Raw genomic sequence first — 23909 nt, 5'->3', positions numbered from 1 at the left:
GCTCAACTATAGCTCAGTAACAGCTAGTAATTGATAGGCTGGTCTTTGAACACTGGTCAGCATAATTTAAGAATTAAGAGAAGGGAACAAATCAAGAAAGAGGGAAGAAAAGTAAACACATCTCAGGGTTTGGATTTAAAAGTCTTCATTGCAAATGCCTTCCCAATTCCTGATAAAAGTGGTTTCTTATCTGCAAAAAAAAAAAAAAAAAAAGATAATAACACAGCCTAATTTACAAGGTTATTATGAGTCTCAAATAAGGTACTGTTTGTAAAATCACTTTGCAAATTGAAAAGCATCATATGAATTTTTTGTATAGCAATTATCCCAATGAGGTCTCTGTACACACACAAAAGAGAGCACTTGATAAGAGAATGAAAATGCTTCAGAAAAACTATGGAGAGAAACAGATGATGACATAGATGATATATAATGACATAGATGAAATAACAGATGAGAACTTCTTACTAAATTACAATGAACTGTTTATACAATTCTGAAGAATACATTCATCTGACTCTTTAATTTTTTTGTATTCAGTAATGGAAATAAATAAAACATTCAGTAATTTAATTTTAAAGAGGAGGATAAAACTAGGAAAGCTCAAGTGAAAACAGAAAGCCATGCAAGATAGAAAGCACAACAATCTAATCATGAAAATATTTTCAAGTTTGGGGATCAAAATATGTACCTGGCAACATATTTCAGGGTCATGATTACTGAAATAAACTATTTTATAGATGCTGCAAAATTGTGTTGCCTTCAGAAACTAAACTATAGTGGAATTTGGAACAAAGGAGAGTCCTTCTATCAAAGATGGACTCGACACATTGGCATTTGTGGTGTGCATCAGCTGGATGGAAAGATTAAGCAAGAGTAATGTACACAGGATGGACCTAGAGATTATCATACTAAGCGAACTAAGTCAGAAAGAGAAAGACAAGTACATGTGATATCACTTATATGTGGAATCTAAAAGATGACACAAATGATGAAACAGAAACATACTCATAGATGTAGAGAACAGACTTGTGGTTGCCAAGGGGGAGGATAGGATTGAGAGTTTGGGACTAGCAGATGCAAACTAGTATATATAGGATGGATAAACAACAAGATTCTACTGTATAGCACAGGGAATATCCTGTGTTAATATCAATATCCTGTGTTAAACCATCATGGAAAAGAATATGAAAAAGTGTATGTGTGTATATTTATATATATATATATATATATATATATATATATATGTATATGTATATAAAACTGAATCACATTGCTGTACACCAGAAATTAACACATTGTAAATTAACTATACGTCAATAAAATTAAAAAAAAAATAATGTACACAAACCAAACTTGTTTACTCCTTTGCAAATACAAGGAGAGAGCAATTGTTTCTAGAGCAAGAAACAAAACCAAAAAACCCTATATATGTCTAAGAATATTCAGCTGATTCCTGAAATTATCTTGTGCAGGATATGTAAAGAGAAATATCTTTTGCAGAGACGGGACATTGATGAAGACTATGCTGATCTGAGGTAGAAAAAAGGGTTAACTCATGCAAGGAGTGATTTGAATAAAAGCTCTTGCTATTCCAAAGCTCACATGTGCTTTATAAAGCTCTTTTCCAGGAAGGATGAAAACCTATCTAGCCACTTAGACGAATTCACTCAAATCTGAAAGACCGTGCTCTAATTAGAATGAAGCATTTGGAAAAACATGTTCAAAAGGTCATATGGCCCACATGGCCAATTATCTAAGAGAAACTGCCATTTGCATAGGTATCATCTTACAATCTATTTACAGTTATAAGAAAGAAACTGAATAACTTAATACTTTCCCTCCCTATACCCAGACAACAAGTCTAAAATCTACTTTTGATCAAGATGTATGCATATAATAACTTTAATATTTTAAAATAACTTGACTATTCAGTTTTATTGTTAAAACCTACATAAAATTTTTGGCATTTTCCTCTTATTCTATGCCATTATTTCAAATATTTATACTGTAGGTATTTTAAGCGTTAAGTCCTAGCTCATTTTTGTACCTCAGTTTGTCCATCAAATAGGGATAAAAATGGTACTCACAGAATAGTTTTGAGGATTAACTAAAATGAGTAAACATATATAACGTGTTGGTATTTGGTAGCGCTCAATACATTTTTGTTACAAAATATTGTATTACAAAAGTATATTATAAGGTAATTTGAAATAGCATAGCCTATGCCAAAAACTACAGTAGCAGTATACACACAGGTGTGTGTGTGTGTGCATACATGCACACAGATAGATACACAAAGTATTTGCCCCCAAGTATTCAGACTTCTGTGGACAAACAATGAACAAAGCGCTCTTGCCAGATAACCATGTGACATTCAGAGCCCTTCCCACCATTTCTGGGCAATACCCAAGGGAGAGGAACTTGCATGTACCAAGGTGGTATTTGTCACAACTCCCTCTGAACAGTTGTCCCAGTTAATGTACCATCACTGCTTCCTCCCTGCTCTTTTCTTCCCTTGTCTCAAGTGTGAATATAGCCTTCTTCCTCCTCACACCCTGGGGCAAAATTGTTACAATGATGTTGTAATTACAGGCTTAAAGAAAGGTTTGAGAGACAAAAAAATAAAACAAACAAAATCTTTAAAACCCATCAACTCAGTACTCCTAAAGGGGCTTTAACCAGGCCATCTCTGCTGTGGGAACCATTTGTAAGTCCCTACTTGCTGCCATGTGCCTCCTTCCCTGCAAGGGCTTTCTCTCACCTTTTCACTTCCCAGAGTCCTCCAGAACACTGCCTTTCCCCAAACTGTATCTCCCTTGAACAGCCACGGGCACGTTAAAAAATTCTAGCACTTTATTATGCAAAAGGGTTTATCTTTCTTAGGATGTAACCTCTCTTTCCAACAAGGCTGGGGGCCTCCATTCACAATTAAAACGTCTCCCTAAACAAAAATCTCCTCCATTTTCTGTCACACTACAGAATGCAAAAACATCTGGAGTTTACCGTTTACCATATAACACCGTTGTCCAATCTATAAACAGCAGAATTAATTGGTATGTTACAATTTATTTTTAGTAAACACATGGTGTAAAAGTGCATTAGCATATAACTGATGCCTGCAGTCACACAGTTACATATGTGAGGCTCAGTGGTATAGTGACCAGAGGAAGGAATTTGGAATCAAATGATCTGGAAGTACATCTAGGCTTCTCCATCACTAGCTGTGTGGGCATACTAACTCACTTAATCTGACTAAGGTTCATTTCGAATCTCTGTAAAATGAGGATAAAAATAACTACGTATCCTACCTGCAAGTTTTTGTGATGAAAAGAACAAGAAAATGTTGGGGTGGCATATGAAACAATTGTATTTTACAATTATAAGTTATTATTATTATTAGTCATGTTAGCACACATATTAGATCTTAATTCCACTTGATATCTAGTACAAAAATCTAACATTCATCCAATCCGTTTATATACAAAATCATATATGCACGATCAGCCTTTACTATAATTATTCTTAAAAAAATAATGAATTATGAATGATGGCTGTAATAGAAATTACACTCACACACATACATTTATAACGTCAGCTTCTACTTTGTTGCAGATTTAGCCTTTAAGAACTAGTTTAAATTCTAATCAAAAGCAATTGTGAAAAGATATAGATTCAAAACAAGACAGTACGCTGCTAATAGGAAAAAGTAAGATCTGCAACAGAAATGGATAAAGAAACAAATGTTACTAGCTTACATATACAACACATACATAATTTTATTGGTCCTCTCTACTTTGGTATATACTTTAATGACACCCAGCATGGTAAGGAAAAATAAAGTGATTCCCAAGTCATTGGCAGAGTAGGAAGTACAGTCGGAATGAGGAAGACTCAGATAACTGCAGTAACATTTGTTGCTTGTTTAGATGTTGGGAGGGATAATGAGCAAGGAGTTGAGGAAGGTTCCCAGGGCTTTGGTTTAGGCCATTGGCTTGATGCCTGGGGCAGCAAATGCAGTAGAGAATAGAAAAGCAGAAGCATGTTTAGAGAGGAGAAAGAATAGTGCATGAATCTAGTTTGGGAAATGTGTGGAGATAATGAATGTCCAACCTGCAACTGAATAAAATTCTGAAACTAAAACTAGAAATCTGAAATGGACATGGAGATTTAGACACAAACAGAAAACAGATAAAGACTGGAAAGGAGGTAAGATTATCTTAGAATATCTTGTGGGCCAAAGACAGGATCTTGGGGAACAGCATTGTTTAAGGGGCATACAGACCTGAAAGGAAATATTTAAATAAATATCAGGAAGAGAAGAGGAATTGTCCAAAGATGTACACATGGGCAGCAGTGTCAAAAGCAAATTGAAGATCTAATTCATTTTCCAAGGCCAAAAGGAGAGATAGAAAAGAGATGAGCAAAACTGCAGTTGAGTATGTAGGAGGGAGGGGGTAATTGACTAAGTAGTCTGAGGAGCTGGAGGTGTTGGTCCTGAACAGGAGGAATATCTTCAGCCTTTCAGACTTGAAGAAAGAAAGCAAAAATCATGAGAGCATATGTGCATGTTATTTGGGGGACACAAAAAAAAGGATAGGAAAGTGGAATAGTTCACTCCAATAAAGTATTTTTACTGCATATTTTAGGTATATTCTTGCTGGGTATAGAATTCTAGGTTAACAGTTTTGTCTCAGTACTTTACAGATGCCACTCCTATGGCTCCTTGCCTGCATAGTTTCTGAGGATAAGTTTACTGTAATTCTCATCCTTGTTCCTCTGTATGTAATTTGTCTTCTTTCTCTACATTCAAGATGTTCTCTTTGTGTCTTGATTTCAGTCATTTGAATGCTATGCTTCTGTGAGTGTGAGTGTGTGTGTGTGTGTGTGTGTGTGTGTGTGTGTACTTTGGTATGTATCTTGCTTGGTGTACTCTGAGCTTTAGAGTCTGACTTGGTGTGTGTCATTAATTTTGAAAACTTTTCAGTCATTATTTCTTCAAACATTTCTTCTACCTCAATTTCTCTTTCTTTTCCTTCTGTGATTTCAATTATGCATATGCTATACCACTTATAGCTCTTGGATGATCTGTTACGTTCTCTTTCTTCTACGTTTTCTTTCCTTTTTGTATTCCAGTTTGAGTGATTTCTACTGACTTATCTTCAATTTCACTGATTCTGTCCTTGGCTGTGTCAAGTCTACTAATAGGCCCGAAGACACTCTTCATCTTTGTTACTGTGTTTTTTATTTCTAGCATTTCATTTGATTCTTATAGTTTCCGTCTCTCTGCTGAAATTATCTATTTGATCTTACATGTTGTCAATCTTTTCCATTAGAAACTTTAACATACTAATCAAATTTAAATTCCTAGTCTGATCATTTTAACATTTGTGCCATATCTGGGATGCTTCTGTATATTATTTTGTCCTTTTGAAGTATTTTCTCTTGTCTTTCTATTTGCCTAATATTTTTTTACTGAAAATTGGATATCTTGTGTTGAACAGTGGATACTGAGGTGAATAAATTTTTATGCTTAAAGATAAGCACAGTTTTCCTTCTGCTAGGCCTTTTGCATGGGAATTTGAATTAATCTAGTCAGGAACGGGACTAGATTTGAGGGGTTTTGTTCTTATGATTAACCTCAGTGCACCACAGGCATCAAATTTCTCTAATAACACCACATGCATAGGTTATGGCAGCCGTCCCCAACCTTTCTGGCACCAGGAGCCAGTTTCGTGGAGGACAATTTTTCTGCAGATGGGGGCGGGGGTGATGGTTCAGGCAGTAATGCGAGTGATGGGGAGTGGCAGAAGAAGCTTCACTCGCTCATCCACCATTCACCTCCTGCTGTGTGGCCTGGCTCCAAACAGGCTGTGGACCAACCTGGGGGTTGGGGAACCCTGGATTATGGAATGGCTTTCCAGTGGTTGTTTTCTTAATATCTGCTCCATCCTTAGTTTTGGGTCTCCCTTTTGTGCTGGGCCCCCAGAGAATCTGTCTCTGGAAGCTCTTGCAGCCTATTCCACTGTTATTTTCACTCAATGCTTGTTAGGATGTTGATGGGAGATCAGGGAAGAAGAGTGTTCCTTGATGTTCTGATTAAGCCTCAGTCTTAGGTAGGCACTGTGCTCCCGGGGCTCAGGGATGAGGTCATTACAAGTGCTTCTGCTCCTCCTCCAACTGTAGTGCTGGTCCTAGCACATATTCTTACCTCCCACTCTGAAGACAGAGCTTTATTTTCCTGTTCCCTTCTTCACCAATGGATTTCCCCCAGTACCCTAAGTCAGAAGTTCTTACTGCTCTTCCCTTTACAGAGTAGCTCTTTAATTCCACTGGGGAGATGGGTCTGGTTTCAATAGTGGCTGCTGTTCTCCCCAGTCTTCCCTGTGAGCACCTGGTGAGGTTTGTAGAGGAAAAGTCTGCTACAGGATTCCCCCACAACCCTGCATATGCAACGGCCAGTGTGTCCATACTCTCACGCTAGCCCACACTCAACCTTTAGCAATTCATTAAAAATTTTCTCTGACTCTCCTTACTGCTTTACATAGCATCTGATGTAAGCAAATGACGGCATCCTTTCTCTTCTTCTTAAAAAGTGTCTGCCTGTCTCTTTCCAGATTTGGGGTTGCTTGGTTGTCCTACAACCTCAATTCTCTGATGGATTTTTTTTTTTTTTTTTTAGTTTCTGCTTTATAACAAAGTGAATCAGTCATACATACACATCTGTTCCCACATCCCTTCCCTATTGCGTCTCCCTCCCTCCCACCCTCCCTATCCCACCCCTCCAGGCGGTCACAAAGCACCGAGCTGATCTCCCTGTGCTCTGCGGCTGCTTCCCACTATCTATCTACCTTACGTTTGGTAGTGTATATATGTCCATGCCTCTCTTTCGCTTTGTCACAGCTTACCCTTCACCCTCCCCATATCCTCAAGTCCGTTCTCAAGTAGGTCTGTGTCTTTATTCCCGTTTTACCCCTAGGTTCTTCATGACATTTTTTTTTTTAATTCCATATATATGTGTTAGCATACGGTATTTGTCTTTCTCTTTCTGACTTACTTCACTCTGTATGACAGACTCTAGGTCTATCCACCTCATTACAAATAGCTCAGTTTCGTTCCTTTTTATGGCTGAGTAATATTCCATTGTATATATGTGCCACATCTTCTTTATCCATTCATCCGATGATGGACACTTAGGTTGTTTCCAGCTCCGGGCTATTGTGAATAGAGCTGCAATGAACATTTTGGTACATGTCTCCTTTTGAATTATGGTTTTCTCAGGGTATATGCCTAGTAGTGGGATTGCCGGGTCATATGGTAGTTCCATTTTTAGTTCTTTAAGGAACCTCCACACTGTTCTCCATAGCGGCTGTACCAATCCACATTCCCACCAGCAGTGCAAGAGTGTTCCCTTTTCTCCACACCCTCTCCAGCATTTATTGTTTCTAGATTTCTTGATGATGGCCATTCTGACTGGTGTGAGATGATATCTCATTGTAGTTTTGATTTGCATTTCTCTAATGATCAATGATGTTGAGCATTCTTTCATGTGTTTGTTGGCAGTCTGTATATCTTCTTTGGAGAAATGCCTATTTAAGTCTTCGGCCCATTTTTGGATTGGGTTGTTTGTTTTTTTGCTATTGAGCTGCATGAGCTGTTTATAAATTTTGGAGATTAATCCTTTGTCAGTTGCTTCATTTGCAAATATTTTCTCCCATTCTGAGGGTTGTCTTTTGGTCTTGTTTATGGTTTCCTTTGCTGTGCAAAAGCTTTGAAGTTTCATTAGGTCCCATTTGTTTATCTTTGTTTTTAGTTCCATTTCTCTAGGAGGTGGGTCCAAAAGGATCTTGCTGTGATTTATGTCATAGAGTGTTCTACCTATGTTTTCCTCTAAGAGTTTGATAGTTTCTGGCCTTACATTTAGGTCTTTAATCCATTTTGAGCTTATTTTTGTGTATGATGTTAGGGAATGATCTAATCTCATACTTTTACATGTCCCTGTCCAGTTTTCCCAGCACCACTTATTGAAGAGGCTGTCCTTTCTCCACTGTACATTCCTGCCTCCTTTATCAAAGATAAGTTGGCCATATGTGCGTGGGTTTATCTCTGGGCTTTCTATCCTGATCCACTGATCTATCTTTCTGTTTTTATGCCAGTACCACACTGTCTTAATTACTGTGGCTTTGTAGTATAGTCTGAAGTCAGGCAGCCAGATTCCTCCAGCTCCGTTTTTCGTTCTCAAGATTGCTTTGGCTATTCGGGGTCTTTTGTTTTTCCAAACAAATTTTGAAATTTTTTGTTCTACTTCTGTGAAAAATGCCAGTGGTAGTTTGATAGGGATTGCATTGAATCTGTAGATTGCTTTGGGTAGTAGAGTCATTTTCACAATATTGATTCTTCCAATCCAGGAGCATGGTATATCTCTCCATCTATTTATATCATCTTTAATTTCTTTCATCAGCGTCTTATAATTTTCTGCATACAGGTCTTTTGTCTCCTTAGGTAGGTTTATTCCTAGATATTTTATTCTTTTTGTTGCAATGGTAAATGGGAGTGTTTTCTTGATTTCATTTTCAGATTTTTCATCATTAGTGTACAGGAATGCCAGAGATTTCTGTGCATTAATTTTGTATCCTGCTACTTTACCAAATTCATTGATTAGCTCTAGTAGTTTTTCGGTAGCATCTTTAGGATTCTCTATGTATAGTATCATGTCATCTGCAAACAGTGACAGCTTTACTTCTTCTTTTCCAATTTGGATTCCTTTTATTTCCTTTTCTTCTCTGATTGCTGTGGCTAAAACTTCCAAAACTAGGTTGAATAAGAGTGGTGAGAGTGGGCAGCCTTGTCTTGTTCCTGATCTTAGTGGAAATGGTTTCAGTTTTTCACCATTGAGGACAATGTTGGCTGTGGGTTTGTCATATATGGCCTTTATTATGTTGAGGAAAGTTCCCTCTATGCCTACTTTCTGCAGGGTTTTTATCATAAATGGGTGTTGAATTTTGTCGAAAGCTTTCTCTGCATCTATTGAGATGATCATATGGTTTTTCTCCTTCAACTTGTTAATATGGTGTATCACATTGATTGATTTGCGTATATTGAAGAATCCTTGCATTCCTGGAATAAACCCCACTTGATCATGGTGTATGATCCTTTTAATGTGCTGTTGGATTCTGTTTGCTAGTATTTTGTTGAGGATTTTTGCATCTATGTTCATCAGTGATATTGGCCTGTAGTTTTCTTTCTTTGTGACATCCTTGCCTGGTTTTGGTATCAAGGTGATGGTGGCCTCGTAGAATGAGTTTGGGAGTGTTCCTTCCTCTGATATTGTTTGGAAGAGTTTGAGAAGGATGGGTGTTAGCTCTTCTCTAAATGTTTGATAGAATTCGCCTGTGAAGCCATCTGGTCCTGGGCTTTTGTTTGATGGAAGATTTTTAATCACAGTTTCAATTTCAGTGCTTGTGATTGGTCTATTCATATTTTCTATTTCTTCCTGAGTCAGTCTTGGTAGGTTGTGCATTTCTAAGAATTTGTCCATTTCTTCCAGGTTGTCCATTTTATTGGCATAGAGTTGCTTATAGTAATCTCTCATGATCTTTTGTATTTCTGCAGTGTCAGTCGTTACTTCTCCTTTTTCATTTCTAATTCTATTGATTTGAGTCTTCTCCCTTCTTTTCTTGATGAGTCTGGCTAATGGTTTGTCAATTTTGTTTATCTTCTCTAAGAACCAGCTTTTAGTTTTATTGATCTTTGCTATTGTTTCCTTCATTTCTTTTTCATTTATTTCTGATCTGATCTTTATGATTTCTTTTCTTCTGCTAACTTTGGGGGTTTTTTGTTCTTCTTTCTCTAATTGCTTTAGGTGCAGGGTTAGGTTGTTTACTCGAGATGTTTCCTGTTTCTTAAGGTGAGATTGTATTGCTATAAACTTCCCCCTTAGAACTGCTTTTGCTGCGTCCCATAGGTTTTGGGTCGTCGTGTCTCCACTGTCATTTGTTTCTAGGTATTTTTTTATTTCCTCTTTGATTTCTTCAGTGATCATTTCGTTATTGAGTAGTGTATTGTTTAGCCTCCATGTGTTTGTATTTTTTACAGATCTTTTCCTGTAATTGATGTCTAGTCTCATAGCATTGTGGTCGGAAAAGATACTTGATACAATTTCAATTTTCTTAAATTTACCAAGGCTTGATTTGTGACCCAAGATATGATCTATCCTGGAGAATGTTCCATGAGCACTTGAGAAAAAAGTGTATTCTGTTGTTTTTGGATGGAATGTCCTATAAATATCAACTAAGTCCATCTTGTTTAATGTATCATTTAAAGCTTGTGTTTCCTTATTTATTTTCATTTTGGATGATCTGTCCATTGGTGAAAGTGGGGTGTTAAAGTCCCCTACTATGATTGTGTTACTGTCGATTTCCCCTTTTATGGCTGTTAGTATTTGCCTTATGTATTGAGGTGCTCCTATGTTGGGTGCATAAATATTTACAATTGTTATATCGTCTTCTTGGATCGATCCCTTTATCGTTATGTAGTGTCCTTCTTTGTCTCTTCTAATAGTCTTTATTTTAAAGTCTATTTTGTCTGATATGAGAATTGCTACTCCAGCTTTCTTTTGATTTCCATTTGCATGGAATATCTTTTTCCATCCCCTTACTTTCAATCTGTATGTGTCTCTAGGTCTGAAGTGGGTCTCTTGTAGACAGCATATATATGGGTCTTGTTTTTGTATCCATTCAGCCACTCTGTGTCTTTTGGTGGGAGCATTTAGTCCATTTACATTTAAGGTAATTATTGATATGTATGTTTCTATTCCCATTTCCTTAATTGCTTTGGGTTCGTTATTGTAGGTATATTCCTTCTGTTGTGTTTCTTGCCTAGAGAAGTTCCTTTAGCATTTGCTGTAAAGCTGGTTTGGTGGTGCTGAACTCTCTCAGCTTTTGCTTGTCTGCAAACGTTTTAATTTCTCCATCAAATCTGAATGAGATCCTTGCTGGGTAGAGTAATCTTGGTTGCAGGTTTCTCTCCTTCATCACTTTAATTATGTCCTGCCACTCCCTTCTGGCTTGTAGAGTTTCTGCTGAGAGATCAGCTGTTAACCTGATGGGGATTCCCTTGTGTGTTATTTGTTGTTTTTCCCTTGCTGCTTTTAATATGATTTCTTTGTGTTTAATTTTTGACAGTTTGATTAATATGTGTCTTGGCGTATTTCTCCTTGGATTTATTCTGTATGGGACTCTCTGTGCCTCCTGGACTTGATTAACTATTTCCTTTCCCATATTAGGGAAGTTTTCAACTATAATCTCTTCAAATATTTTCTCAGTCCCTTTCTTTTTCTCTTCTTCTCCTGGAACCCCTATAATTCGAATGTTGGTGCGTTTAATGTTGTCCCAGAGGTCTCTGAGACTGTCCTCTATTCTTTTCATTCTTTTTTCTTTATTTTGCTCTGCATCAGTTATTTCCACTATTTTATCTTCCACCTCACTTATCCGTTCTTCTGCCTCAGTTATTCTGCTATTGATCCCATCTAGAGTATTTTTCATTTCATTTATTGTGTTTTTAATCGATGCTTGATTCATCTTTAGTTCTTCTAGGTCCTTGTTAACTGTTTCTTGCATTTTGTCTATCTTATTTCCAAGATTTTGGATCATCTTTACTATCATTATTCTGAATTCTTTTTCAGGTAGACTGCCTATTACCTCTTCATTTGTTAGGTCTGGTAGGTTTTTATCTTGCTCCTTCACCTGCTGTGTGTTTTTCTGCTTTCTCATTTTGCTTATGTTACTGTGTTTGGGGTCTCCTTTTTGCAGGCTGCAGATTCGTAGTTCCCGTTGTTTTTGGTGTCTGTCCCCCGTGGCTAAGGTTGTTTCAGTAGGTTGTGTAGGCTTCCTGGTGGGGGGGACTAATGCCTGTGTTCTGGTGGTTGAAGCTCGATCTTGTCTTTCTGGTGGACAGGTCCACGTCTGGTGGTGTGTTTTGGGGTGCCTGTGGACTTATTATGTTTTTAGGTATCCTCTCTGCTAATGGGTGGGGTTGTGTTCCTGCCTTGCTAGTTGCTTGGCCTAGGGTGACCAGCACTGTAGCTTGCTGGTCGTTGACTGAAGCTGGGTGCTGGTGTTGAGATGGAGATCCCTGGGAGATTTTCGCTGCTTGATATTATGTGGAGCTGGGAGGTCTCTTGTGGACCAGTGTCCTGAGGTTGGCTCTCCCACTTCAGAGGCACAGCACTGACTCCTAGCTGCAGCACCACGAGTCTTTCATCCACCCGGCTCAGAATGACAGTGAGAAAAAGTAGAAAGAAAGAATTAGTAGAAGAAAGAAAGAGAGAGGGAAAGAAAGGAAGAAGGGAAGAAAGGAAGGAAGGAAGGAAGCAATAAAGAAAGGAGGGAGGGAGGGAGGGAGGGAGGATGGAAAGAAAGAAAGAAAGAAAGGAGGGAGGGAGGGAGGAATGAAAGCAAAAGGAAGAGTGAATGGAAGAAGGGAGGGAGGGAGCAAGGAAGGGAAGAAGGAAAGAAAGACAGGAGGGAGGGAGGGAGGAAGGAAAGAAAAAGAAAGTGGAAAGAAGAAGGGTGGGAGGGAGGGAGGGAGGAAAGAAAAAGAAAGAAGGAAAGGAGGAGCGGAGGGAGGGAGGGAGGAAGGGAAGGTAGGAAAAAAAGAAAGAGTAGGTAAAGTAAAATAGAATAAAGTCTGAAATATAGTAGCGTTATTAAAATTAAAAAGTAATTATTGAAAAAAAAAAAAACTCGGACCGATAGAACCCTGGGACATATGGTGGAAGCAAAGCTATACAGAGAGAATCTTACACAGAAGATTACACATACACAGTCACAAAAAGAGAGCAGGGGGAAAAATCAAAAATCTTGCTCTCCAAGACCACCTCCTCGATTTGGGATAATTCGTTGTAAAAAGAGGAAAAGGGCGAGAAGTCTGAAATCTTGCTAAGTCCACCTCCTTAATTTGGGATAATTTGTTGTAAAAAGGGGGGAAAGTCTTAAATCTTGTCCTCAAAGTCCACTTCCTCAATTTGGGATGATTCGCTGTCCATTCTTACACTCCACAGACGCAGGGCACATCAAATGGACCGTGGAGCTTTAATCCACTGCCTCCGAGGCTGCACAGAGAGATTTCCCTGTCTCTGCTCTCACAACTCCCGGGTCTCAGCCTTGGACCTGGCCCCGCCTCGGCGCGTAGGTCGCCGGAGGGCGTCCGTTCTTCGCTCAGACAGGACGGGTTTAAAGGAGCTGCTGATTCGGGGGCTCTGGCTCACTCAGGCAGAGGGGAGGGAGGGGAATGCCCTCTCCTCGCGCACCAGGCAACAAAAGGGAAAAAAGTCTCTTGCCTCTCCGGTAGCTCCAGACCCTTTCCCCGGACTCCCTCCGGGCTAGCACTAACCCCTTCAGGCTCTCTTCCTGCCGCCAGCCCCAGTCCTCTCCCTGCGCTCCGACTGAAAGCCGATACCCGAGCCTCAGCTCCCAGCCCCGCCCGCCCCGTGGGCCGAGCAGACAAGCTTCTCGGGCTGGTGTGTGCCTGAGGGCACCGATCCTCTGTGCCAGAATCTCTCCGCTTTGCCCTCCGCACCCCTGTTGCTGTGCTCTCCTCCGCTACTCCGAAGCTTTCCCCCTCCGCCACCCGCAGTCTCCGCCCGCGAAGGGGCTTGTAGTGTGTAGAAACCTTCCCTCCTTCACGGCTCCCTCCCACTGGTGCAGGTCCCGTCCATATCCTATTGTCTCTGTTTATTCTTTTTTTCTTTTGACCTACCCAGGTATGTGGGGAGTTTCTTGCCTTTTGGGGGGTCTGAGGTCTTCTGTCAGCGTTCAGTAGGTGTTCTGTTGGAGTTGTTCCACGTTTAGATGAATTTCTGATGTATCTGTGGGGAGGAAGGTGATCTCCGCGTCTTACTCTTCCGCCATCTTCCTCTGTCTCCGATGGATTTTTTTAAAGTCATGAATATGTAGTGTGTCTAGATTTTTACTTGATGGCAGGGTGGGACTGACACTCTTTGCAACATTCTACATCTCTGAGCTTAAACCAGAAGTTGGATAGTTCAACCCAGAACCCCTCAATGTTCTGAAGTTAAGAAGTTATTCTTCTGGGAGTAATTGAAGTAATAGGGTTTAGTGACTGTTTGGATTCATTGATAATTCAGTCCCTTCGAATATTTTTAGTGGAACGGGGACGCTCTCTGCTGAGAACCGACCTTGCTTATGCAAACAATATGTCTAAAAAACATAAAGACTTGATCAGAACTTTGAAAGATATTGTTATAAGACCATCTCATAATCTCCTCAGAAAAGACTGTGCCAACATTAGAAAACTCTATCAGAAATTTTTTCACTTATATCTATTCTAAGCCACTTTTGTCAACATCTAACTCCATTTGCATGGGGAGGGTGTTTTCAGTTTTCCCTTCTCACTTTAAAAGTTTTTCAGCACTGTTTTGGGAAGTCAGAACATACAAATGCTTTCTAAATAGATAACAACACTACCCACTGGAGGAGATACTCCTCTCTGACTACTTTGCCAATTATTTCATTTATATTGGGTGAGGAAATACATCTTCTGAATTCCTGCATGAGCAATTCAACAACAACAGAAAAAGAATCTTTTATGTCTTTCTATGTGTACATTCTGGGGATTTCTCATGGTTTCCTCAACACCCTTGTTTATCTTTGAATATCCCTTCAGAGACTATTGCTTCTGAGCAATATCTAGGTCTCACTTGGTATGATTCATCTTATATTGAAATGCAACCCTGCTGGTAAATTAATGCTATGTAATGGCCTCTTCTAGAAAAACATAAGTTGGGCATTTAATATTTTAAAGTACAAAGCAGAAATGAAGACCTGTAAAACTTGTAGCTTGTTGTTTTAAATGAGTTTGTGGAAAAGATGATTTTTATTGTAGCACTGTGGTATTATTGTTTGAGTAGTTGTAATACATTTGGTTTTTAATGATCAGTGAGCCAGATTCTCTGAAGTGCTTAAGTCTCAATCTGGAAGTGAATTGGTGGACTGTTAATTATCCAAACTTCTGGGGTATCATTTGGTATGCAGCTCCATGGGGTATGACTGCTGTAGTACAGTCTAATAGTTGGTGAGGGCTTAATAAATATTGTTGACTGAATTAAATTCAGGAGGCTGAGGGCTATAAACATGGCCAAATCACTAGCACAGAAGCATTATTGCCAACACCGAAGTCCAGGCTTCCATAATAGTAAGGAGTTTGCGGGGAGGACAGATATGACCATAAGAGAGTTATAAGCTAAATGTCTTATTCCCAGTGCTTGTGCTAATACTGGACCTGTACCCCAAATTCTATGTGTGTGGTGTGTGACCAATCTAGGCAATAGAAGAAACTAGGAAGCAAGGTCAGGGGCTCTAACAACATAACCATTAACCATTCTTGGCCATGGCATTAAGGCTTTTAATATACACAACTTAGGGGAATGTGTGAACTGTCAAGAATGACTTTTTCTAACAATAAAAGTGAAGGGTTTTTTGTTAATCTGTTTATCAATGGACCAATTCTATTTTTAAAAAATGCCTAAGACTTAAATCACTTGGTACAGAAGCATGTGTTACAACTGAGTACCAAACAACATTATTTGGGGGTGTTTTTGCTTGGTTGGTTTGGCTTTTTGTTTATTTTTACTTTGTAATGTGCTTTCAATACTGTTTTCTCATTTTACCCTTGAAACAATCATAGTAGATATTGAGAGCATTTGATAATAATCTAATGATTTATGGTTTTCTCATCCTCCTTCCCCTACCAGGACATAGATACAAAGTGGCAAAACCTGGACTATAACTCAGGACCTTAAGGACCATCCCTGGGCTGACTTTGAAAGCACTGACATTGGGAAACTGTGTAAACACATTGGTAAGTTTAACTGACATCATTTTTAACCTTCAAAATACTTGCTTATAGGTAGCCATTTTAATAATAAAAAATGACATCTAACTCTAACTTAAGAAAAAGAAAACTGGCTTTAATTAAAACTATGTGGCCTTTATAAGTAAACATTTTTTTCTGGAGCAATATACTATTAATAGAAAACGTCACCAAATTATTATGCTTTTCTTCATAATTTCACTTTGTTACGGAGCAATACTATCTGTACGAGTCATTCCTTAATATTTATCATCAACTCAACAAAACTTCTCTCCATTTTTACGTATCTTTGATGTTTACATTGTGAAGTAAAGTATAGGCAATTATTTCTTGGATATAATCATTCAGAATTCAACTCCAACTCGAAAGTGTCCAAAAATGAAGTAGCAAACACATCACAATATCAGGGGGAAAAAAAATGGAGGTGTTTTTCAAAGGCAACAATGTAATGATTGACTATGGCCACTAAAATTGTCATGTGATTGATTTCAGAGCAAATGGTGGCTGATCAGCCCCTACTCTTTCAGACCTTTCCTCCATACTCACATTCATTTATACTCGGCTATTCTTGCACTATTGTTGATTATCTGAGAAAAATTCTTTTTAACCACTTGAAAATAATCTATGTTTCTGAAACAATGAGCGTAATTGACAAGCATGGTACATTATTCACAGTTTAAAATATCCTGCCAAAGAGGATACCCAGGATGCAAAGAACAAGTACACAGAGGTGTAAGAGGGATGCGACTTCAGCATCCCTGGGAAGAATTAAAGATTAAAGTGGGACAGGCTTGGGCAGTCAGGGTGGTGTGGGGGGATGAAATAATAAATAGAATATTATAACAGTTATAAATTTAGTTGTCAAATATGCTCTATAAGAGTAGAGACCATATGTATCTTACTCCCCATTGGATACCCAGAGCCTAGCAAGCACAGTTCCTAACACACAGTAGCCATTCAATAAATATGTTTCGAATTTTGTAAAGAAAGAGCACAAGCATGAAGCATGAAGGCAGGAGTAATGACCAAAGGAATAAAACCTCTGAAACTACAAGTTCTCATTTCAGTTTACTGCTAACAAAGACACAAGCAAGAATATTATTTTAGTTTTGCTTTGTACTTTGCACGTTTCAAAGCGTCTTTACCAATAGTATCTCCTCTGACCTTCTTTGGACTTAAAGAGACACCAGCAGTGAAAAATCCAGTTTCTATATACTTAACTTCATCAGGATTCTAAGCTGTTACAATTCTGTCAATCTCATACCTTAGGTGGTGATGGATATAGCAGAGAAAGGAGGCCAGTCTGGAAAGGGATCCATTATTTTTACTTGAACCATAAAGCCCCCAGAATAAGCAGTCTTACAGAGTAATTGTGAGGAACAATCAAATGCAGATACCTCTGAAGTGCCCTAACAAAATGTATCATCTTTTCTAAATTTCTTTTCAGTCTCCCCTCTCCAAGTAGGCACCAGTGGAATGAAATGGCACAAATTTCTCAGCCTGGGCCATTAAAAGAGCAGTTGCTTCTCAAAACTCAGCAATGTAAAAGTATAACTAGAAAACATTATTTTTTAAGAAAGAGATAAATTTGGTTTACAAATTTTGGACATCTGAAGTCTTTTGTGAAAAGAGGAGATTCTAGGAAGCCTGCTGAGCATACTTCACCAGGTGGGCTCACGGCTCCTGGTCTCAAAACTGGAAGCCCATTTAGATGGGTTTTAAACTCAGAATGCTAAGTACTTCCCAGATACTCTGTGCCCTCCAAACAGCCCAGGATTTGCTTCCAGTTTTGAATAAATACTAAACAACAATTCTATCAAAAAAGAACAGGGAACGACAATTAACAGGCATCTAGTGAATGAAAATTTTATCCAAGTATAGAGCATCCAAAAGAATCCTAAGTCAAATGAGGGCAATTTTGTCAAGAAACCAACAAATCCTATTGAGCAGAAGATATCGTAAATCTCTCCAACTGGTAGGAAGAAAATGATACAAGGTACTAAGAAACGGAGAATTTAATGTAAAATACTACAAGATACATTAGAATTCAATACATAAGAGAGTTGATTAATGAAGAAATATTAAAATTTATCCAGTTCATTCTCTAGACGGGAAAGTCTATAAAAATTCATGAGTTGAGAGAATACCAACAGAGATATTATAAGGAAAAGTACTTAAAATTTTTTTTTAAATAACCCCTGATTTAAAAATACACTATCAGTATAGACAATTTTATGTGTCTCTCCCCTAGTCTGTACCTTTACTTCTCATTCCTGGTTAGCATAAAAGCAGTGGCATAGACAGAGAGAACTGGGGTGGCTCAGAGATAATCAGGTCTGAAATTTACAAACCTCTAAAAAGTTAGCTAAACTGGTAAACCCACTGACAGGAGAAAGTACTTTGGAGACTTATGTTACTGGATTGGATGTTAAGAACAAACAGTATAAAATAAGCAAAATAGGAATAGTAAAGGGAGGAAAAATATTTTAAGTAAAAATAAAGTTAGCCCCTGAGGTTTATGAAGAGAGCTGATTGGAACCTCAAAAATCATCACTGAGTTCCCCTAACATAAAATCTAGAAAATAGGAAATGAAGAGAAACATGTTAACTGGATAGTTTTCAGTGTTATCCAGTTGGGAGAATATGTGGACTCCAGAATATCAGCCACCAATATCACAATCACTTATTAATATCATCCCTTAAAATTATCAGACTCATTGTTATGGACTGAATAGTTGTGTCCTCCAAAATTCACATGTTGAAATCCTAACCCCCAATGTAATTATATTGGAGGTGGGGCCTTTGTGAGGTAATCAGGGTTAGATGAGGTCATGAGCTGGGGTCCTTATAATGGGATTAGTGCCCTTATAAGAAGAGACACCAGAGAGCTTGCTCTCTCTCATCTACCACATGAGGACACAGTGAGAAGGCCAGGAAGAAAGCTCTCACCAGGAGCCAAATCAGCCAGCACCTTGATCTTGGACTTCAGCCTCCAGAACTGTGAGAAAATAAAATTCTCTTATTTAAGCCACCTAGTCTGCAGTAATTTGTTATGGCAGCCTGAGCTGATAATATACTCTTTTTGCCCCAATGCTTTGATTTTATATTTACCTGGGAACTGATTTTCAATTCAGTTTTATGAATGGTACAACAGGACCTAAAATCAAAGAAACTCATAACTGATAGAAAACAGAACTCTCACATAGTTTAACCACCCATCTTATGCCTGAATCTTTAACATGATATAGATATTGACTAAATGGTCTTGGAAGCTAGACTTGAACCCCTTTAGTGAGCAGAACTTGCTTCATTTCCAGGCATTTCCATTTGATCCATTTCTGGGCCAGATACTATCACTCTGCTCTGTAGCTACAAAAAAGCATCTGCAAACCTCAAAATAGAGAGAATTTATCAAGCAACTTATTATGTGATAGGTGTTTTCACCTTCATTATGATATTTTTCTATCTTACAGATAAAGACACTAAGGTTCAAAAAAAATTAAGTAATTTACTAACAGTCAGATCTTTAAACACCAGTGGATCTGGGGATTGATTCCACATCTCTGAACTCAACAACTATTTTCACTGCACCAGTGATCTCTAAACTATACTGATTTTGAAAGCAGATGACAGTAAAAGGTAAATATAAATAGAATTCCTAATATTTTCTTTTTAAAGCCTACATTGGAGATTGCTGTACTTTATCACACCAGCTCCCTTATACCGGGTAGACAATAAAAAGCTAGATCAGTGAAAGTATATCCATATTGAAAAATGCCAGAACCTAATGTTGGGAGATCATGATTATTATTCTGAATACAAAGACTAGTAAATCTGTTATTTTAAAAATTATTTTCAACAGAAGTACAGGCTGCAAGAGTTAAATTTTTAACCTTGGAAGAGTCATACTATGTTACTATTTCACTGGACAAATGCCAAGGAAAGCTTGAGTCACAGATGTGGTGATGGGGTCACTGTAAATGGCTCCTTTCCCTTTGGAACCAATAGATTGAAAAGAGTCAACAGAGTTAACTCAGGTCACTAAAGGGCTGGGGTAGAGTCTTGACCACTGTAGCAAATTAAACTGTTTAATTAAAAACAGAGTTGTTGCTACAAGTGCTTTCATAAAATCTTCTAACAGCCTCAGAAAGGGTATTCTATGCTAACCATTCTGTCTCTGTCCCAAATTGCTATGCTATGCAGGTAGCAGGGAAAAAAAAATTCTAGATGTTTACAACTAAATGCTGCTCTAGATCAAATTAAATGGCTTCATGAAAACATATTTGAGGCAGAAGAAAGCAAGTTTTAAATAGAGAAAACAGTTGATCCGTTATGATTCAGAATAGTAAATAAAAATAAAGCACCCCTTGTACATGGGATTTTCCAGCTATGAAGCTTATAGGAGAGTAATAACTCACCAAACCTCATTTTACCAATCACTATTTTGAGATAAAATAGTTTTACACTAAAATTTTAGATTTTGTAATTGTTGTGCAAATGTCACTTGTTCAGTCCCATTGAAGCAAAAGTCAGAACAGCAAGAATTGTCCCCAGATTACATAAATGGCAAAGACACTTCCTGAGGTTAACACAGAGAGAAATCTGTTTGAGCTCTGCCCTTTTGGACAGAGAACCAACACCCAGAAAAAAATATAGTCTTAAGCACCCCAAGAGGTATAAAACGCACAGCTGTCATGTTAGAACTTTAATTATACCTGCAAAAATAAAATGCCAGTCCAATAAAAGGTGGCTTGAAAACTTTAAAAAGAGGTAAGGCCTTCATACCACAAAACTTACGGGAGAACCTTCTGCTTGTGGTAGCCAATGGGGCCATGCCTGCTTTGGTACTGTCCATATGCCCAGTTCCTCCCTTTTGTACCCACTGCAACTACAAATTATCCTCCAAAACCAGCAAACTGTTGCTTTAAGTAAAAAGTGGTTTGTTTATATTCTTTTAGTTAAAATTTTTCATGGATCCCTTCCAAATAAAGGAAGAATTCAGAGCATTTGTCATTAAAAGGGACACTGCACCAGGTCTTGAATGAGAGGAGAAAAATATGAACACTGCTTTAAATGCTCAAGAACAAATAAGGTGACTGTCTAAAGATGGTCTTTTTTTCCCTCCTCTTTCGTGTTCCTTAAGTTTTCACAATGACAGAAGCAAGATACATAGAGACACACAGGGAGGAGCGGAGCCCATTTGAACACTTAGAACATTCTCTTTGGATTTTCAAATGCCGTAATGCCAAAGAAAAATATTCTCAGATTCTAAATCAAATTAATTCTTTAAACCTTCCTCATCAAAAACGGGAAACATCTACTTCTAAGTGTACAATTTTGGACTCTGTTATGGCAAAGACTTAAGGGGTGGGGGTGACATTCTTAAACCAGTGCAAAATAAAATTTAAAAACTCTAAAGTGACAACTTCTCACTAGGCAAAAAGTCTGGCTCTTTTCTCGGATAAACAGTAATCTCCTGCTTAGAGTCATTTAATTAAGTGGAAGCACTTTCTTTATGCTAGTGGATTTTCAAGAAGCTAAGAAGCATTGAAATGAGAGCTCTACTGTTTACATTTGGACAAGTGTGTGTAACTCAGATTCTCTTAATCTGGGAAGCATGAGCCTTTCCACCAAGATGAAAATTTTTGCATAAAGCAAATATAAATAGGAAATCTCCTAGCATCATGAAGTACTCGGAGGTCCTTAAAGTCACAGCTCAGTTAATCATTTGCCTTTGGAATATTTTCCTCCAAGAACAGGGAAATGTTTAATAATATATTTTTAATTATTCAAAATATTCTCCCTTTCACCTTTATACATATTTTTCACATCACATGTTTCTGAAATTTAATAAAGGAAGGAAGTATTATATGTATGGTTTGCTTTCAAATTTAACTTATAATAAGAAAAGCTCAGTAACAGAAAGATGTGATTGCAGTTTGGTAATTTGTATGCAGGTCACCTCCCATTACAATGAGCAGCTCTATGATAATAGAAGGAATTCCAGGCTCCATGCCATGGCCCTTGATTTTACACAATAATCCATACAATTAAACACCAACAAGTAAAACAAATGAATCTGGACATTCCCTCAGAATTTGTTGAATTTCCTTGGTTGGTTATTAAACAGAGTCAGTACTCAGTCCAAGAACTGGCACACTTCTGGGTACATCCTCATTTTTTTAAAAACCCTACTGGGCACTATACTTCCCTCCCCATTACTCCTGCATTGCTCACCCTTAAAAGCTTGATGGTAATTAATTCTATAGAAAGAATTAAAAATGGCCTTGGGCCATCACCATAGAATCACTGGTTGTAACATAAAGTGTTCCCGTACTAGAGAAATGTGTTTGCATTTGTGGTTTTTCTCATGCCTTCAAATGAATGTTCCTACGTCATAACTACATCTGTTTGGATGCCTTTTTTCCCCTTGGGTAAATGAACAAAGGGACATGTTCTTAGAGCTTGCCTGATGGAAATTAACAGTCTACTTTCATCCCTGCCTTGTGTAGCTTTCTTTGAGTTGCTCTATTTGCTTATGCTCTCTTTCATAAGCTAATAGAAATCTAGAAATGATCACCACTTTGGCACCTTAAGAACACCGAGTGGAAATAAGACAATCTCCATCAGGGCCTTGAGGACTTTCACTAAAAAAAAAAAAAAAAAAAAAAAAAAATTTAAAGGAGGAGATTAGAGGATTAAAGACACATGCCATGGTAGAAAGCTCATGGAAGTGATGACCCACTGATTAAGTATTCACATTATTCATCATGTACATGAACTTGCAGAATGTGATTGACTGAAGTACCTAGTAATGTAAGTTCAATTTATCCTTTTGAACTTGCCCAGAAAGTTTGATATTCAAGACATAAATTTTCTCAGTTTCAACTTTTTATATTTTCTGCCTGCATCCAAAAATCAGGGTTTCCAATATCATACCAGTAGGCATATACAAATGAATGGTAAGGCATATAAACTGGCTGAAACAGAATTCCCATCAAATGTCAACCAGGCCACAGAGACAAACAAGTCTTCATTTGTTAATAAGCTGCATACAGTCAGAGAACTGAAAGTTAACCAAGGGTTTCTCACAAGTCTCAATATGAAAGCACAGTATGAAAATCCAAAAGAAAACAGTAAAAAGTTGTGGATACACAGTTTTAGAAAATAAATGAAAACAAAAAGTACTTACACTTTTGCTCCGAGAAAGCAAATCACAGGTATTTCTCTTCATGGTGGTGCTTTAAGTAATTCAAACAGGCAATAGTTGTTTTCAATGTCACTGCTCTCACTGCAACAATTATCCACTCAAAAGCCAATTGGCATTCTGAAGAGAAAGGCAAGGAAATGTTTAATCAAGTATATGATTAACACATGCACTTTGAAATGCTGTCTTAGAGGAGGACAGTAATTCTTCAATTATTCATCAAAACAGGTTACAATGGTGCTGTGTTTAAAGCAGTAAAAGTATACAGGAGCAACATTTCCAAAACAGTTTTTGTTAAATGTAAGTTAGAGATTTCAGGCACCATCTGTTTCTCATTAAACATTCAAATGTACATTTCTAGTGGCTGAAAAAAAAAAAAAAAGGTATGGTAGCCACAACCTAAAGTTACACGTATGAAATGAAAATGCATACTGACTTGTGTATGTGCTGATCTGGCTGGTACAGCTATGGACCCCTCAATTTTCCACTAAGGCAGGGGTCCCCAACCCCTAGGCCGTGGTACCATTCCACAGCCTGCTAGGAACCGGGCCGCACAGCAAGAGGTGAGTGGTGGTCCATCTGCTGCTCCCCATGGCTTGCATTACCGCCTGAGCCATTCCCCCACCCCCTTCTATGGAAAAATTGTCTTCCACGAAACCCGTCCCTGATATCAAAAATGTTGGGAACCGCTGCATTAAGGGATCGCCAAGTTAGCTTTGTTCACTGCTGCAATCTTACCTACATCTGCAAGCCCTCTGACCACTGCATAATGGTCTCTTGTTTCATTAGCAATAATCTACAGTACATGGAA

General features: G+C 38.1%; 1 protein-coding gene across 1 annotated transcript in view; it reads right to left on the bottom strand.

Moving 5' to 3' along the window:
• The window catches only part of PDE4D (phosphodiesterase 4D), a gene marked incomplete at both ends in the record, with an annotated part of 1136097 nt that extends 1112972 nt beyond the window's left edge, over positions 1–23125 (bottom strand). Inside the window, one exon of the mRNA XM_079703996.1 lies at positions 23084–23125. Coding sequence (XP_079560122.1) covers positions 23084–23125 — 42 coding nt within the window. The remainder of the gene's footprint in view (positions 1–23083) is intronic.
• Positions 23126–23909: the final 784 nt, after the last annotated feature.

This window comes from Hyperoodon ampullatus (genome assembly GCF_949752795.1).
Source record: "Hyperoodon ampullatus genome assembly, chromosome: 4".
In the NCBI taxonomy this organism is placed as follows: domain Eukaryota; kingdom Metazoa; phylum Chordata; class Mammalia; order Artiodactyla; family Ziphiidae; genus Hyperoodon; species Hyperoodon ampullatus.
The sequence above is the reverse complement of the archived record's forward strand: the minus strand, read 5'-3'. Positions and strand labels throughout refer to the sequence as shown.